The sequence below is a fragment of the Azolla caroliniana genome, unplaced genomic scaffold, assembly GCF_043228905.1.
Source record: "Azolla caroliniana isolate FFs.n. ecotype wild unplaced genomic scaffold, voAzoCaro1.0.p SCAF_7, whole genome shotgun sequence".
NCBI lineage: Eukaryota > Viridiplantae > Streptophyta > Polypodiopsida > Salviniales > Salviniaceae > Azolla > Azolla caroliniana.
In genome coordinates this window covers 7,601,766-7,620,490 of record NW_028230442.1, presented here as the reverse complement: position 1 = coordinate 7,620,490, position 18,725 = coordinate 7,601,766, and the positions used below count along the sequence as shown (strand labels likewise).

The 18,725-nt window shown below is 38.9% G+C and overlaps 1 protein-coding gene and 1 non-coding gene across 3 annotated transcripts; both read left to right on the top strand.

Moving 5' to 3' along the window:
• The first annotated feature begins 5,348 nt into the window (after positions 1-5,348).
• On the top strand, positions 5,349-13,901 carry LOC147861776 (auxin response factor 12-like). 2 transcript variants are annotated; one of them, XM_087321973.1, is made up of 15 exons: positions 5,349-5,643; positions 6,569-6,681; positions 6,835-6,933; positions 7,512-7,568; positions 7,699-7,851; positions 8,093-8,177; positions 8,249-8,339; positions 8,883-9,050; positions 9,226-9,348; positions 9,447-9,522; positions 10,012-10,144; positions 10,261-11,637; positions 12,117-12,385; positions 12,577-12,767; positions 13,287-13,901. In XM_087321973.1, exons 1-15 carry the CDS (start codon positions 5,637-5,639, stop codon positions 13,417-13,419), a joined length of 3,075 nt encoding a protein of 1,024 aa, XP_087178099.1. In that variant the 5' UTR covers positions 5,349-5,636; the 3' UTR covers positions 13,420-13,901. The 2 variants fall into 2 exon arrangements, with proteins under 2 accessions (XP_087178099.1, XP_087178101.1); XM_087321975.1 differs by lacking the exons at positions 5,349-5,643; positions 6,569-6,681; positions 6,835-6,933 and having other exon boundaries at positions 8,245-8,339.
• Positions 13,902-14,285: 384 nt separating this feature from the next.
• On the top strand, positions 14,286-14,357 carry TRNAP-UGG (transfer RNA proline (anticodon UGG)). The gene has a single exon. It is a non-coding gene; the product is annotated as a tRNA-Pro (tRNA).
• Positions 14,358-18,725: the final 4,368 nt, after the last annotated feature.

The following is an 18,725-nucleotide window of genomic DNA, read 5'->3' as shown; positions in this document are numbered from 1 at the left end:
TTAGCATTTCTTGGGTGTTAGCTAGTTGAACAAAACAATATGCGTAAGATATTTTTTTATTAGCTATTGAGAAAATGAATATTTGTGTGAGGGACTCATTTTAAGCCAAAAGGTGGGAGACTATAGTCCATGGCCTAGTCTCTACTTGGATCCCTAAAGTTTTTTAGGCAAAGATGTTCGCCCGTACTAAACCTAGAGTGGTCTACATAGAAAGAGAGATATTCAAGGAGTGGATATGAAAAATACACAATATTGCCAAATATAAGGTCGTACCATAGACTATGCGCATGCATTAGGCCAAGGGGATGTTAATTATTCATTGGTAGTTACATTCATTGTACCTTTCCAATGGCTCAACATTACAAGTTGTAAAGGAGATCCTTACATCATAGTCCTAATATGTTTCTTGATGGATGAGAAGGGAAGTGTTTGGGACAAACGATTGTATCAAGACTAGTATGGAGTTGCAATAAAAAAACCAATGGTAATAAAGGTTATATACATGATGTGTATGATTTCACAGTCGTTAGGCAATGTTCTCTTTATCTTTTACTTTTGATATAGATACTTGTGATTTAAAACAGTGTCATTCTAAAATTTAGGAAATTCTCTAGAATATGAAAAACAACATGATAGATCTTCAACGGATAAGAGATTGTTGCAAACCATTCGTGTGCCTTTTTAGAGAAACTCAATCACACACAAATAACCACTCATGAGGGGCACTTCCCTCAGATTAGTAATGAAAGTTCAAAATCAATGCAAATATGGCATATGGTGATAGATGCATATTATTAATCTTCTTTGTTTAGATTTGGATAACTATGACCCACATATGAAAGCATGTATGCATACGTTGAACAAGCAACATATATATACATAAATATTAAACTGAAAGCTAACATATTTTAGCATGTATTCATGATTATGCTTCTTTTGTGAGGTCCATCAACTCCAGGGAGTATATATTTCAAACCATGGTAGGAAAGAGACACATGCATAAAGTAACTCGGTGATTCTCGCACGATGGCTCAACCTTATTCAAATGATGAATGTATAAAGATTGTGGCTTTTGATTTCCCTCAATTAACATAACTATTCGTTGCTTCTTGTTTATTGCCCAAAAGTTTTGGTAGCACATGGGCACTCATCAATATAGTGCCACCAATTCCTATTACAAAATGTGTATAATAATGTTGTACTTTTAGTGTCAATTTGTTGTGAGCACATTGCTGACATTTTTTTCAAAACAGGTACATTTTCACACAAGAAGCATGAGAGAGAGAGAGAGATAGTGTCCAAACGAGACCAACGAATTGTGCTTGAGCCCATGGTGTGTGATGGGTGGTACGAAGAAACACTTTCTAAGTTTTCACCATAGATTTTATTTTCCTCTTTGCATTTAAATTTGCATGATAATGATAGCATCTTAGCAGTTCAATAACTTCTCAATCTATGATGTAAATTGATTTGATTCAAGTATATGGCTTATGGATCACGTTGGATGCCTCAACTTTGGTTTAATAGAGTATGCTATTGAAAGAAACTCGATCAATGATCTTTTCGTGACTTATCTAAGGAAACCATTTTTTTTAAGTTGCAATCCTCAGTGTCAAGTTAGTTATGTACAAAGATAACAAGGCATCAATAAAATTTCGTTCAAAATAAATGGTGTTGAAGTGATCATGGCAACTTTCCTACATAGCATTTTCCTTCCATATTACTTGAATATAATCGTCTTTGCCAAACACAAACAAGAGGCAATGGGAAATTTACCGACGATAAGTGAAAATCCCTGCACAAAGTTTGGCGTGATGTTAATAAAGTAAAACAAAAAATACATGAGGTATTCAATAGGTAATGGCTTTTGTAAATCAATGGCTCGAACTACAAGGAGTTGCATGTGGTAGATAAATGAATCAAGGTAAGGGCCCCCGAGTGACAAATAATATATTCTATTGCTTATTTTAGTTTTATATGTATGAGTCATGACATCTCGCCACCCCAATTGTTATTGAAGTGTCTAGGTTTTCAAGATGATAGACATGGGGATAAGTACTTGTGAAATTTTAGTGGCTCCTATGTCTATATTAACATAGATACACATGTTCTTTAGAAAGGTTTGGCATCTTGAATTGGATTTTTGAAATCTTTGACTTTCTTGATCAACCATCAAATTCTCATATGTGATGGTCACACCGAGTCTCTATAATGATGAGAAGAGTCGTGATGGTGGTGAAGATAGTTGCAAATAGTTATTAGCATGCAATAAGTGACAATTCATAATCGATAATTCAATATTCTACGGCCTTTTGTTGGGGATTGTTGTGTTCTAGAAAACTCTAGGAAAGAGCTACATGCATTTTCGTTGGTTGATAAATGAAAAGAACTTGAGATGGGCCCGACATGAACCAACAATACTACAAAAAAGAGATATACAGCCTTTGTTTCTTTTCAAATAAAAATTCATTTGCTAATTACAAAGTTTTAGCTTTAGGGTTAACTGCCGAGACAATATATAAGTTAACAGGCTAAAGCAAATGTTGCTTGTGAGTGGGTGGAATGCATTATGTTAAAATAATATACTTAAATCTTTTGTGAAGAGCGGTGGGGTTGTGTTATGTCGGTGCTCAAAAAAAGTAGCTTAACACTATATTTACCATCGAATATATTGTGCAATCATCATGAATGTTGCAAGATTGCCTTCAAAATTATTGATCATAGTATGTCGAAAAATGATAATTCATGAAAGAATCAATAAAATATGCAATCTGGTAGAGCTAAGACACTAAATGATAAAATTTTGGATTGTGTTATGGTTGGTGCCACTATGAAACCATTACACTAGATGATGCACTTGGAACTTTGCACACACATGCAAGTTTTTGTTTGTGTGTGCATGTGTTTTTCTAACATAATTATGGACGTAAACTCAAAACATATGTGTTTCTTCCTAAGGGCTCATGATCCCTTAAAACTACAAAACATGCTTTCTTGCACATATCTATGATCAATACATTGTTTGTTATAACATACCTTATATCTCTGCAATATCACATATATGGAGGCTTGTATGACAAACATGCATTGTGGTTTCAAGTTCTATGCCCTATGAACTCAATTTGGATGTTTCATATAAAGTTCAAGTTCCATTATAGATTATGCAAATGTACCAGCATAAAAGGGAAACCCAATGGGTGGGAGACTCTAGTTCAAGGTATAGCATATGCCACATAATGTGCTCATATACATTACTCTATTAGGCTTCTATTCCACGTGACCTGACCTTGCGATCGTATAGGTTCTTGGTAAGATTGACAAATCACACTCTTCAAAGAATTTTACGAATTTCAAGCTTAAGCTTAGGCTAGGAAGCTTGATATTGCTTTAATCGTAAGGTTATGAACAAGAATTTTATTCATAGCCCATTTGAGGGGGCTCATGGGTTTGTTGATGGTGGTCATCCATATTCTAGCTTGAGTGGTTAAAATAGGTATTGTTTTTGGCTCACCAATGGCAAACACGCTTAATTTGTTTTACACTTATGACCTCATTGACCTTTATTTTTTATTTAAGGCATTGTTTCATCAACATGGTTTCCTTTCCAAAGGCGTATTTGATTGTTTAACGCATGAGCCATGAGATATTTGAATGCTTCCATGACTAGCTAGCTAGTAACACCTTGCACTCTACTAGGAAAGTGTCAAATTTGTCTCATAGTTAGGCTTAGTGTACATATAGAGAGGGAGAGATATGTTCATATATTATCTATGCCATGCTACCTCTAAGCTTTATAGTGAATGGAAAGATGTGACAGGGGGCATGTGGGATGGATACTGGTGATGATGCATGGATGATAGGGGTATAGTAAGAATGTACGCCATTCGCGTTGGCTTTGATATGCCTCATGGGTCCCATGTCCCTACTTTTGGTTTCGCAAAACATACACATGCATATACATAACACATGATACAGATACACATAACACATACAAATACATATACATATACATATAGACATACAGATACACATAACACATGATACAGATACACATAACACATACAAATACATATACATATACATATAGACATACAGATACACATAACACATGATACAGATACACATAACACATACAAATACATATACATATACATATAGACATACAGATACACATAACACATGATACAGATACACATAACACATGATACAGATACACATAACACATAACACATGATACAGATACACATAACACATAACACATGATACAGATACACATAACACATAACACATAACACATAACACATAACACATAACACATGATACAGATACACATAACACATAACACATAACACATAACACATAACACATAACACATAACACATGATACAGATACACATAACACATGATACAGATACACATAACACATAACACATGATACAAATACACATAACACATAACACATGATACAAATACACATAACACATAACACATAACACATAACACATAACACATAACACATAACACATAACACATAACACATAACACATGATACACATACACATACACATACACATACACATACACATACACATAAACATAACTCATGATGCACATACACATACACATAACACATGATGCACATACACATACACATGACACACATACACATAAACACATGATACACATACACATACAAATACAAATACAGATACAAATACAGATACAGATACAAATACAAATACACATACGGATACAGATACCTTGGCTAGAGATCATGGCCTTTATTATGATTAGATCATGTATGTACATTAATCTTGACCATACGGTCGGCCGGAGGGCCAATATCCCGACCACTCGACCGTGTTCCCATTGTTGACATGGAAGAGGTCCCACTCCATGAAACACCAAATAAGACTACTACTAACTAATATGTACACAAATATCCTCCTCTTACCTTTCCCTTTTTCTTCTGCAATTCCTTCCAAATTCTAAATTTTGCTGTTTCACACTTCCATCTTTCTCCTTTCCTCTTTTTCCTGCTACAATTTGTTAAAAACATTTGTACATCAAGAGATAAAAAAGAGAAAAAGGAACAAATTTAAGACAAAACTGATATGATATGCTTTTTCTCTCCACCCCTTCCCCTTCTTTTCATGCTGCTAGATTCTGCAAGGAAGCTTTTCTCCATAGCCATAGTCATTCAAACCTCCTTCCTTCTTCTTTTTTCTTGAGCTTGAAATCTTTAGATTTAGTCCATTATCTCTGGCATTCAGAGCTTCTCTAACCCAATCATTTCTCTTGTTTGGGCTTGTTCCCTTTGCCTAATTTTTTGCAGAGCTTACATGGTTTTGCTTTGCATTAAGAAGGTTAATATACTCTCTGAGAATTTTCTAGTTCCAGAAATAAACAAAGAAAAACAAAGAAAATCAGGAATAATTAGAAAGATTTCAAGCATTTTCAAGAATAGTACCAATTATCCCAGCCCAGAAATATTATCAAATGTATTAGTTGTGGAGATGAAGGTGAAGAGAAAAATATGAAGAAACAAACCTCGATCAATCTCTCTCTTTTCTATAGATATCTGAAATGCCCATGATCATAAGCTCTTCTTCTGTTTCTCCACTTGCAAAGTCACCATGGAAGGTATTTTATCTCTTCATTTTTATTTTCTTGAGCTATACCCTCTTTCTCGATCTTTTATTGGATGAGAATGCTTTAACTCAAATGAAACCCTAATATCACAGCCTCAACTCTCTCTCAAAATGACTATATGGACAAACTAACAATAAAATGTGAACAATAACGTTTAAAACTTCATGTGAATTGTTCACGGAAAGATACTTATTGTGATAACATCTGTGGTACATACATATATCATAAAGATTGTTAATGAACTGCCGAATTTGACCTAATCACTTCTATACATGTAATTCAAGGCCATAGGCCTTCGAAGGGCCTCATTATCAACTGGATGATTAAGTAACAAACACGTGTATTTGCCCAAATCAGTTCCACAATTGAATGAAGTAAGCTCTTAAAAGAGCCTTGTGATCGAGTCTATAAGGAGGAAACATCAATCGATGTTACCCTTGTTTACCTAGAGTTAGCAACTAATCATATCTGATCGAGGAGCTCAAAGATCTCCATCTATCATCAAGGCCGGAATCTTTAATAGTTATACATACACATGCACATAATTGATCATACACATACACATACAAATACAAATACAAATACAAATACACATATGCATATGCATAATAGATCCTACATACATACACATACACAAAATACATCATATCTCTCTCTCTCTCTCTCTCTCTATATATATATATATAGGCATATGCATGTATGTATGATGTATTATGTGGATGTATATGCATACATGCCCATGAACTGAAATGCACTATTTTCAGTGCATTTCTACTTGTTAGAAGCATTTAATAAGCTCATCTGCGTGTAAATCTCCACATACTATCTTGTAGTTAAGTATTTTAAGTCGTTCATATTGTGGTTTTCTTGTGATTGGAGCTGAATCTCCTAATATGAACTGTTTTTATTTTGTTAGGTGAGAGGACAAGTGTAAATTCAGAGCTGTGGCACGCATGTGCTGGACCATGTGTTAATTTGCCTTCTGTCGGAAGCCTCGTAGTTTACTTTCCTCAGGGTCACAGTGAACAAGTTAGTGATTTTTTCCTTTTTCTTATGTTTTGTTATTATTTTGGCGTTTATGCATTGTTTTTACAAGAGGTTGTTAGTTGTTATTAGGGAATTGGATTTTTATTTCACACCTTGGAGTTAAAAATTGCGTTTATATCATGCTTTCCATCTCAGGTGGCTGCATCAACATTAAAAGAAGTCGACAGTCACATCCCAAACTATCCGAATGTTCAATCACAACTTGTTTGTCAGCTCCATAACATTGCACTACATGTATACTCTCTCTACATTGTTGTTTCTTTTGAAAAGAGTGTTCTTTCTCGGCAAATCTTAATTCCATATTCCCGTATAATATGTGATAAGAATGGCCTTACGGGACAAATATTAATTTCCTTATTGTCTTATAATGTTGATTTGGATGACTCTAATCTAGGGTCATTGCTCATGACAAGACTTATTTTTTATTGCCTTGCCACTCTGACTACTTTCTTGTCTGGATTACTTCCTTCAGTCATTGAATTTCTCGAATAAGAACATACCAGAGAGATTCAGTAAGAACAGTAGTACAGGAAATGGTGTATTATTAGTTTGTACAATATGTATGTATTGCATGAACATGGTTAATGATAATATAGCCTTACTAGGTTTCTGAATGAAATGGGGTGTTATAATGAAATCCCATAACACATGCCTGCCATATTTTCTAATTCCTTCACGATAACATAAATTCACTTGGTTTTGTAACAAAATAGTGCATAACACACATGTATGCCATGACCACGCTGCATTTTTGTTTCATCGTCCATGATAACACAACCTTACTAGGTTTTGGAATGATTTATTTGCTTCAGGCTGATCTCGAGACTGATGAGGTATTTGCACAAATGACATTGCAGCCAGTGACTGAGGTGGGATTTTTATGTCTTATTTCAAAATTTCTTCCAAGTTTCTAAACTAATTTCATCTTATAGCTTATATTTTTTCAAGTTTTTAACTAAATCACATTGATTTTACCACTTCTCCTTTGGTACTTTGTAGCAAGAGAAAGATCTATTAATGGCCCCAGATATTGGCACTCCAAACCGACAACCAACCGATTTCTTCTGTAAAACCTTAACTGCAAGTGACACAAGCACACATGGAGGTTTCTCGGTCCCAAGGCGAGCTGCTGAGAAAATCTTTCCTACTCTCGTACGTACCTTAAAATCAAGAAGGAAAAAAACATGCAACATACCCGTTGCATGTTGGTTAGGATAATCCTCGCTTTGAAAAATTACGAGAATATATACCCCTTTTTGTAGAAATGATCAAAATACTACTTAGTTTAGTAACCATATTCTGGTAAATATTAGTTCCTTGCACTTGCAATCTTGTTATTCTATAATCATCATATATATATATATATAAGATGCCTTTTGTTTGTGCCTTACAGGATTTTAACAAACAACCTCCAGCTCAAGAGCTTCGGGCCAGGGACTTACATGATAATGTGTGGACTTTTCGACATATTTATAGAGGTGTGTATTTTCCCTTTTTTAAGGAAATCTCTGCCCTATGTCATGAGTGTTAACCAAACTGAATTAGGCAGGTCAACCAAAAAGGCACCTCCTTACTACAGGATGGAGTGTCTTTGTTAGCGCAAAACGTCTGATAGCGCGTGATTCTGTCATGTTTATCAGGTAATATGCCACATTCTATGATGTAGAAAATACATTTTTTCTTTTTTCTTTCTTTAATGCGAACTGGGTTCTATGATTCATGAATACGTTTTTTTTTTGGGGGGGAAGGGGTGGTTTCTTTGACTGATGAATATTTCTTTTGATGATTTGGAGCCCCTTATGCATCTCTTAAAAATGTTGTGTGCATTAGAAATGACCTAAGATATGAATATGCTTTTGGTGGTTTGAAGTGACTTATTTATCTCTTAACACATTGTGGGATTTGGAGATGGCCTTGGATACAAACATTGTGTGCATAAGAAATGGCCTTAGATATAAACATGTTTTTGGTGATTTGATCTGGCTTATTCATCTCTTAAAATATTGTGTGTATTAGAGAGGTCCTTTGTTGAATATGCTTTTTGTGACTAAAAACTGTGCATTAGGGAGGTTTTAGGGTTTAGGGTAACCAACTTATTGTGTGCTTAAAGATGTCATTAAATATGAATGTACTTTTGGTGGTTGATCTGTCTTATTCACATCTCAGAAGTTTTGTGTATATAGAGACGATAAAGGGCAACTCCTCCTCGGAATTAGACGAGCTACAAGCCGGCAACAATCTGTGATGCCTTCTTCAGTGCTTTCCAGTGACAGCATGCATATAGGAGTCCTTGCAGCTGCAGCTCATGCTGCAGCCACAAGCAGCAGATTCCAAGTTTTCTACAATCCAAGGTTTGTCCATTCTATGGTTGAATAGTTAATGGTGGTTTTAATGTGGGGTTACTAAACTTAATTGACGTGAACCAAAATCTTGTTTTACTTTTTTCCAATTCCTAGTATACTTACTGCGATCTTTCTCTGCTAAATGCAAGTGAACCAAAACTTACATAATTCTGTTGTTGTTCAGGACAAGCCCATCGGAGTTTGTTATCCCACTATCAAAATATAGGAAATCAGTGCATTTTACCCAAGTGTCTGTGGGCATGCGATTCCGAATGGTGTTTGAAACAGAGGAATCCACATTAAGGAGGTGTCCTACTACCTATGACCATGTTTCTCTTCCCACTTTGCTACTCCATTCAGATTTTTGGCTTAGCCCTTTTTTATTCATATATTTGACCAACTTAGGTATATGGGAACTGTAACGGGAATTGGGGATTTAAATCCAAACCGCTGGCCAGGATCAAAATGGCGCAGTGTTGAGGTATGTTGTATTGCTCTAAGGCAAGGGTAGTTATTTAGCCTGTCTGGAAACATGTTTGATGACTACATGTGTGACAATTTTTGTAAACGTGTTTTATGAAGCTTTGTGTTTTAAAGGGCAATGCTATGATTTCCTTCCACATTGTGGGAAAATGTTAATGCCAACGATGTATAGTCATTTTTTAGGGGCTACCCATTAGTGTTCTTGATGTCAAAATAAAGTTATGAATAATTGTTATAATGAATGGAACATCAAAGTTTTTTCAAACCCATCTCTCAAGACTTGAACTCACAACTTTAATGTTGTGAAGCAGAAGCTTTATCACAACATTGTCATGTTTTTGAGTATTTGAATTTTAGAATTTCAACAAGGTGATCTCACGAATCTAGAAGAAGTGGCACATTGAAAGTCTCAAATATGTGTATAAAGGAAATCCTTGGTTTTAACTGGTTTTCAAAGGCTGAAATGGTTTATATGGCTGGCTGTCAGGTTGGATGGGATGAATCAAGTGCCAGTGAAAGGCCTCGTCGAGTATCTCTTTGGGAAATTGAGCCTGTATCTACACCAATTCTCATTTGCCCTCCTCATTTTGCATTGAGACCAAAACGCCCACTGCATAATGGTCTGGTAGTTAAGCTTCTCACAGTATTTTCAGCTGAAAAAACTTAAAAATAAGGTCTGACAAGCTAGATTTAATAAGAATTACAAGATAATTATGTAATTCCATTTGATTCTCAGGAGATGAGAGTGACATCGATGGAAGCATGAAAGGGATGCAGACATGGCTTAGAGGGGAGAATGGATCAATAGTCCAAGGTCTGACTGCAGGTGGATCCTCATGGATTCAATTTCAACAAAGGCCAGATCCAGACAGATCAGACATGTATGATACATTTGCAACAGCTGCTCTTCAGGATTTCAGAACGACAGATGTTCCAAAGGCATTAAATTTACCAGGGCAATTGAGGTCTCTACAACAGAGACAACAATCACTTAACCAGCAAGAAGTGAACCAACAATCCCAGGTTATATGGTCACATACTAATAATGGTCATCAGGTTTTTCAAAATCATCAAATCCATAACCAACCACAGTTACCATCACTGGTTTCACAACCATCTTTACCGACAAGTCGAGTTGAGTCACAATTACCACATACACAACCAACTTCCTTGGCACAATCCCGAATGTCTTTACATCTACCGTCAACTCAACACCTGTACACTCCAGAACTCCAGCAGCAACAGCAGGTACAAACTGTGTTACAAAAGCAACTGCATCATTCAGGGCAAGCACAAGCAGCCTCATATACACAGCAGATTTTACCACAGATCTTACAAAGATCCGTAATGTCACATCCAAATCAGCCTGTATCCCATTCAAATCAGCCTGTATCACATTCAAATCAGCCTGCATCACTTTCAAATCAGTCTGTATCACATTCAAATCAGCATGTATCACATCCAAATCAACCTGTGCCACATATGAATCAGTCTGCGCCACATACAAATCAGTCAGTATCACATATAAATCAATCCACACCACATACAAACCAATCTGTACCACACACAAATCAATCTTTTCCCCTTATACAACAACCAACCACACACATGAACGAGATACCTTTAAGTGTGTCACAGATGTTGTCTAGTCGTGCTCAACCATCTATCCATGTGGGTGCTGTTAAGCAATTTACAACTGGAGTTTCAGAGGCAGATGTGAGCTTTTCAGTTCAGGGATCCCATGGACAAACGCCTGGTGGGAGCTTTGGTTCAAATGATAATGGACAATTGTCGAATATTCTACGAACAAATCAAAGCATGGTTCAACTGCCACATCAGCAGCAACATCAGAATGTTATCCAACACCACCATGCTACAGCACATAAACAGAAACAGCTACAGCCACAGCCACAGCCACAACAATTATCACAGCTGCATCATACGTCACAAGAACTCCAAATCGAGACATCGCTATCGGCAAATTGGTTCTCTCTTCCCAGAGAGATGACTCAATGTGAATCACCAATAGGATCAAATATTCAAATATCACATTCTGATATGCTGCCTTCTGCCCCCGTGTCACGGTCATATTCGCTTCCAGTCGAGACTTTAGGTCAGTTGACTTAATTTGACACCAGTTTATGTTTTGTTGGCAATATGGACCATCATAGCCTTAGAATTAGGGGGTTTTAAGGGGGACTTGAATAATGGGGGATGAGGAAGAGAAATGAATATGAGACAAATGAGAAGAGCAAAACCCTCCAGATAAGATATTTGATATATGGAATACAAATGAGATGGGCGTGCCTCCTTTCATAGGACGAACACAACTTCCCTTTGCAATTGAATTATGGCCATCAGTTTCCAATTTCCTTTTGCCAACACGAGGGGTTTACTATGAAATATGAAACTCTTTCACACGACTTCAATAGAAGGCATCTTTTCAGTAGAAAACTGTATAAAAAGGAACCGTATAAAAGGGGTATTTATATGTGCAATAGAATAAAGCATATGTTTATGTGAAAATTTAGGGGAATTTAAGTAGACTTTGACTGAGTACTAACAGTGTTTGTTGGGTTTTTGGGATAACAGATAATCCTTCGGTTCTACCTCCTATAAGTTCATCTCTTCAGACAAGGTTTGACACCACAAATAAAGAGCTGCAGCCCCAGGGACTAAATGAAGCAATCATGGGGCCATTTTCATCACCGAATGGATTGATTACAGCCACAACGCCGGATGAGGTGTGTGGTAATCCTGAGATCATGTCAAGTGGAGCGTTTGACGAGGTAGTTTTGCAAAGAACCTCCAGTAATAATTGGTCACAAGTACCATGTCCAGCTGCCCGAACTTTCACAAAGGTATTTGTTAGGAAAAATACACCAAAAAGGACCCCCAACCTAACTTCTTGTGGATCTATCAGAATACCCCTAAGTTTTTAAAAACTACCGGAATACACTTATGTCGTGGTAAATTTTTGTATTACGGCTGGGCATTCTGGCAAATACCCAGTATCCACGTCTAATGTAAAGTTTATGCATGGTATTTGTAGGTTCATAAATCAGGTTCTGTTGGAAGGTCGGTTGATCTTTCTAGATTGAAAAGCTATGATATGCTGCGGCAAGAACTTGCGCGAATGTTTAATATAGAAGGGCAACTAGAGGATCCTCAAAGATCATACTGGAAATTGGTGTTTGTGGACAATGTTGGAGATATTCTACTTGTTGGGGATGATCCTTGGGAGTAAGTATCAGTCTCGAGAATGCATGATCCTTTAGTATGTTGTTAATGGATGTACATGGTCAGCTATCCATACAGTTATCCCATGCTTACACATCTCATGAAATATACGAATATACAAATTCATACATGTTTAGTATGGAATGCATGACAATATAATGCACATTTTGTTGCAAGAATCATTGATAGAAAGAGTTAACGTCACGATATTTAATGTGTAGACATTGCAGTTGATAGGATCTTTTTTAGTTGAGGATTAGATTGGTTAAGACAAGGCTATTCTTCTGAAATGTGAATATTTGAGCATACTCCGAGAATTACGTCCCTAATAAAATATAATGTCTGCTTTTACTTGAGGATATGTAAACAGAACTGTACATATATACTATATAGAGTGCTATAAATTGAGTCCAATGCTTTTGAGTTTGTTCAATACTACTGCAAAGAGTATCATGTTGTGATGCAAGAGAAAACATTAAACTAAATTTTCTTTGTCTTTTGTTCCACCTTTCCATGAAACAGTGAATTTATTAGTTGCGTACGGGCTATCAAGATTCTTTCAACAGCCCAAGTTCTTCAGATGAACCAAGGTCTTCCTATCCAACAACAAACGAGTAGCAGCTCAGAAGATTGCCATGTTTGGAAAGACACATAATATTAATGTGATGTTTGTCTCGTGCCAAAAAAATGATCTGGATGGTTGTTGGGAAATTTCAGCTAATAATAACTGCTATTTTATCCTTCAACCAAACGAATCTTCTTGTGTTTGTTTGTTTTTTCTCATCTTAACTGCTGAGAAATTTGAGCATTTCAAGCTATGAAGAAGATAAACATCCCAAGAATCTCCTTGTTTTGCAAACATTTTGATTTGATAGCAATCCCAATCAACTTGGTGATGTATGAGAGTGGAAGAGAAGAGTAGTGAGCTTTTAGATGACCCTCCGGAGCCCACTAGACCAAAATTTGTTTTGGCCTAGTTGTATATTATGTTGTACAAATTTGTCAAAGTTCCGATCATCTTTTCATATTTGTAATGGTGCTCAAGTAACAAACTCTGCATAAAGTACAATGATAAAAGGGAAACCAACTCAGCCAAAGCACTGTGACAACATTATGAAATGTAACTTTGTTTGAGTTTATACCATCATATGGGCAAGATGTAAGCATTATGTAGACATGCTAGTTAGATCTAATGCATCAATTGCTAATAAAGTGTACCATTACAATATATCAAAATTTCATCAATCTTTTAATGCCAATGACTTAATTTGGTGTTTTATTTTTTTACATATCTCAAATAAGACTACAATGAGAGACCTTTGAGTTCAGTTGTAAAAATATGGCTAGCTTATGAATTTCAACAATGATAACGGTGTCATAGTTATAGCCTTGACAAGGGCATTTGGTTAGTGGCATGATTCTCGCTTTGGGGGTGAGAGCTCTAGGTTCAATTCTCGGAATGCCCATTTTACAAAACCTTTCTTGATGAGACGTACTTGGGTTTGGTTATAGTGTTGACAAGGGCATTTGGTCTAGTGGCATGATTCTCGCTTTGGGTGCGAGAGGTCCCGAGTTCGATTCTCGGAATGCCCCATTTTACTAACATCGATGGGGTCTTTGAGTCTAGTGGCATGATTCTCGATTTGGGTGCGAGAGGTCCCGAGTTCGATTCTCGGAATGCCCCATTTTACTAACATCGTTGGAGTCTTTGACTTCGGTTGTCCAAGTGTGGTGACGAATTTCAACAAGGAAAGGGCGTCAAAGGCATTGACAAGGACATTTGGTCTAGTGGCATGATTCTTGCTTTGGGTGCAAGAGGTTCCCAGTTCTATTCTCGGAATGCCCCACTTTACTAACCTCGACGAGAGGTCTTTGAGTTCGGTTATCAAAATGTGGCTAGCTTACGAATTTCGACAAGGGCAAAGGTGCAAAGGGCATGATTCTCGCTTTGGGTGTGAGAGGTACGGAATTTGAATCTTGGAATGCCGCACATTACAAACCTCAACGAGAGGTCTTTGACTTCGGTTGTCAAAATGTGGCTAGCTAACGAATTTTGATAAGAACAAAGGCTCAAAGTGCATTTGGTCTAGTGGCATCATTCTCACTTTGGGTGCGACATGTCCTAAGTACGATTCTCAGAATGCCCCATTTTACTAACCTCGATGAAAGGTATTTGAGTTCGGTTGTCAATATGTAGCTACCAGACGAATTTCGATTCCAAGGAAAAAGCACAAAGGACATTTGGTCTAGTGGCATGATTCTCGCTTTGGGTGCGAGAGGTTCCGAGTTCGATTCTCCGAATGCCCGACTTTACTAACATTGATTGTCAAAATATGGCTAGCTGACGAATTTCGACAAGGACAAGGGCACAAAGGGCACATTTGGTTGCTAGTGGCATGATTGTCGTTTTGGGTATGAGAGGTCCTGAGTTCGATTCTCGGAATGCCCAACTTTACTAAGATCAGCGAGAGGTATTTTAGTTTGGTTGTCAAAATGTGGCTAGTTGTTGAATTTTGACAAGGACAAAGGTGCAAAGGGCATTTGTTCTAGTGGCATGATTCTCGCTTTGGGTGCGAGAGGTTCCGAGTTGGTATCTTGGAATGCCCCACTTTACTAAGATCGACTAGAGGTATTTGAGTTCGGTTGTCGAAATGAAATGTGGCTAGCTGACGACTTTCGACAAGGAAAAAGGTGCAAAGGGCATTTGGTGTAGTGGATTGATTCTCGCTTTGGGTGCGAGAGGTCCTGAGTTCGATTCACGGAATGCCCCACTTTACTAAGATCGACGAGAGGTATTTGAGTTCGGTTGTTGAAATTAATTGTGGCTTTTGACAAGGCAAAGGGCACTTGGTCTAGTGGCATGATTCTCTCTTTGGGTGCGAGAGGTTCCGAGTTTGATTCGCGCAATGCCCCACTTTACTAAGATGGACGAGATGTATTTGAGTTCGGTTGTCGAAATGTGGTTAGTTGGGGGCAGTTGGTCTAGTGGCATGATTCTCGCTTTGGGTGCGAGAGGTCCGGATACTAAGATCGACGAGACGTATTTGAGTTCGGTTGTCGAAATGTGGCTAGTTGGGGGCATTTGGTCTAGTCGCATGATTCTCTCTTTGGGTGCGAGAGGTTCCGAGTTCGATTCGCGGTATGCCCTACTTTACTGAGATCGACGAGACGTATTCGAGTTCGGTTGTCGAAATGTGGCTAGTGGGGGCATTTGGTCTAGTCGCATGATTCTCTCTTTGGGTGCGAGAGGTTCCGAGTTCGATTCGCGGTATGCCCCACTTTACTGAGATCGACGAGACGTATTCGAGTTCGGTTGTCGAAATGTGGCTAGTTGGGGGCATTTGGTCTAGTCGCATGATTCTCTCTTTGGGTGCGAGAGGTTCCGAGTTCGATTCGCGGAATGCCCCACTTTACTGAGATCGACGAGACGTATTCGAGTTCGGTTGTCGAAATGTGGCTAGTTGGGGGCATTTGGTCTAGTCGCATGATTCTCGCTTTGGGTGCGAGAGGTTCCGAGTTCGATTCGCGGAATGCCCCACTTTACTGAGATCGATGAGACGTATTCGAGTTCGGTTGTCGAAATGTGGCTAGTTGGGGGCATTTGGTCTAGTCGCATGATTCTCGCTTTGGGTGCGAGAGGTTCCGAGTTCGATTCGCGGTATGCCCCACTTTACTGAGATCGACGAGACGTATTCGAGTTCGGTTGTCGAAATGTGGCTAGTTGGGGGCATGATTCTCGCTTTGGGTGCGAGAGGTCCCGAGTTCGATTCGCGGTATGCCCCACTTTACTGAGATCGACGAGACGTATTCGAGTTCGGTTGTCGAAATGTGGCTAGTTGGGGGCATGATTCTCGCTTTGGGTGCGAGAGGTCCCGAGTTCGATTCGCGGTATGCCCCACTTTACTGAGATCGACGAGACGTATTCGAGTTCGGTTGTCGAAATGTGCCTAGTTGGGGGTAGTTGGTCTAGTGGCAAGATTCTCACTTTGGGTGCGAGAGGTCCCGAGCTCGATTTGCGGTAGTATGCTCTACTTTACTAAGATCGACGAGACGTATTTGGGTTCGGTTGTCGAAATGTGGCTAGCTGAGGGCATTTGGTCTAGTGGCATGATTCTCGATTTGGGTGCAAGAGGTCCCGAGCTCGATTTGCAGTATGCCCTACTTTACTAAGATCTATGAGAGGTATTTGGGTTCGGTTGTCGAAATGTGGCTAGCTAACGAATTTCGACAAGGACCAAGGCGCAAAGGGCATTTGGCCTAGTGGCATGATTCTCACTTTCGGTGGTTGTGAGTTCGATTCTCGGAATGGCCCACTTTACTAAGATCGATCAACCGGACGTATTTGAGTTCGGTTGTCAAAATGTGGCTAGTTGAAGAATTTCGACAAGGACAAGGGCACAAAGGGCATTTGGTCTAGTGGCATGATTCTCGCTTTGGGTGCAAGAGGTCCCAAGTTCAATTCTCGGAATGCCTCACTTTAGTAAGATAGATGAGAGGTATTTTAGTTCCTGAGGTGAAGAACGTGTAACTTGAGAAGTGCACGGATTGCTTGGCCGGTAAGCAGAACCGAACATCCTTCCGAACGAGGCCCCCGATGAGGAAGAAAATGTCCTTGGAACTCGTGTATACGGACGTATGCTACATGGACACGAAGACACATGGTGGTTCACAGTATTTCGTGACCTTCCTTGATGAGTGTAGTCGGACGTTATGTGCTTACGTGTTAAAGACGAAGGATCAAGTGTTATATGGAAACCGGCTGAAAACTGAAGGCAGTCTGAGCGGATAATGGTGAAGAGTATCGTGGACCGTTCGAGGAATACTGCCGAAATCAAGGAATCCGGCTCGAGTATACCATGCTAAAGACTCCAGAGCTTAATGGGTTGGCCATGAGAATGAACCAGACCGTAATGGAAAGGATCCGAAGTATGCTTGCACATGCTCAGTTATTGAAGACGTTTTGGGCTGAGGCGCTGATGAGGGCAGCGTACGTCATAAACCGATCACCCTCAGTACCCTTGGACGGTGATATTCCACAAAGGGTGTGGAGTGGCAAAGATGTATCGTACCGACATTTGAGGGTGTTCGGTTTTCTTGTTTATGTGCATGTGGCAAAGGACTAGAGGGGGAAGTTGGATCCGAAATCTTGGCCATGCATATTTCTCGGCTACGGCAACGATGAATTTGGCTATCGGCTATGGGACTTAGCCAAGAAGAACGTGATTAGGAGCTGCGACATTGTCTTCATGGAGGAAAAGACAATAGTTGACTGGGAGATTGAGAATAAGTCTCCAACTACCGAATCCAACTGAGTCGACACTCGCCCGAATCGAGTAAAAGCCGATTCGATCAAAATCGAATTCGAGCCAGTCAGCCAAGTTAATACTCGGCAAAATCGAGAACCGACCGAAGAACCAAGGAATTTGGTCGAACAAGGAACCGAATTCGACTCGGGCGAAGAAGTCAAAGAAGAATCCACTGTGTCGAACAGAGGCCGAAGATATCCCCTAAGAGAAAGGAGGCCCCCCTGAAGATTTATGGATGAAGAGCATGTATTGCTAACCGATGAGGGGGAGCCAGAAAGCTTTGAAGAAGCTAAAGAAGATACCCACAGCCGAAAGTGGTTGAGTGCCATGCAAGAGGAGATGGATTCCTTGCATGAGTACCACACATATGAACTGACTAAACTGCCGAGAGGGAAGAAGGCACTTCGGAATAAATGGGTATACAAGTTGAAACTGGGAGATGGCGTGAATCCACCCAGGTACAAAGCACGAATCGTCGTGAAAGGCTTTCAGCAGAAGAAGGGTGTCAATTTCAACAAAATATTTGCCCCGGTCGTAAAGATGACGTCAATCCAAACCGTGCTGAGCATCGCGGCCAACATGGATCTCGAAGTCGAGACGAAGTTTTTGCATGGTGATCTTGAAGAGGAGATCGATATGCTCCAGCTGGAAGGAT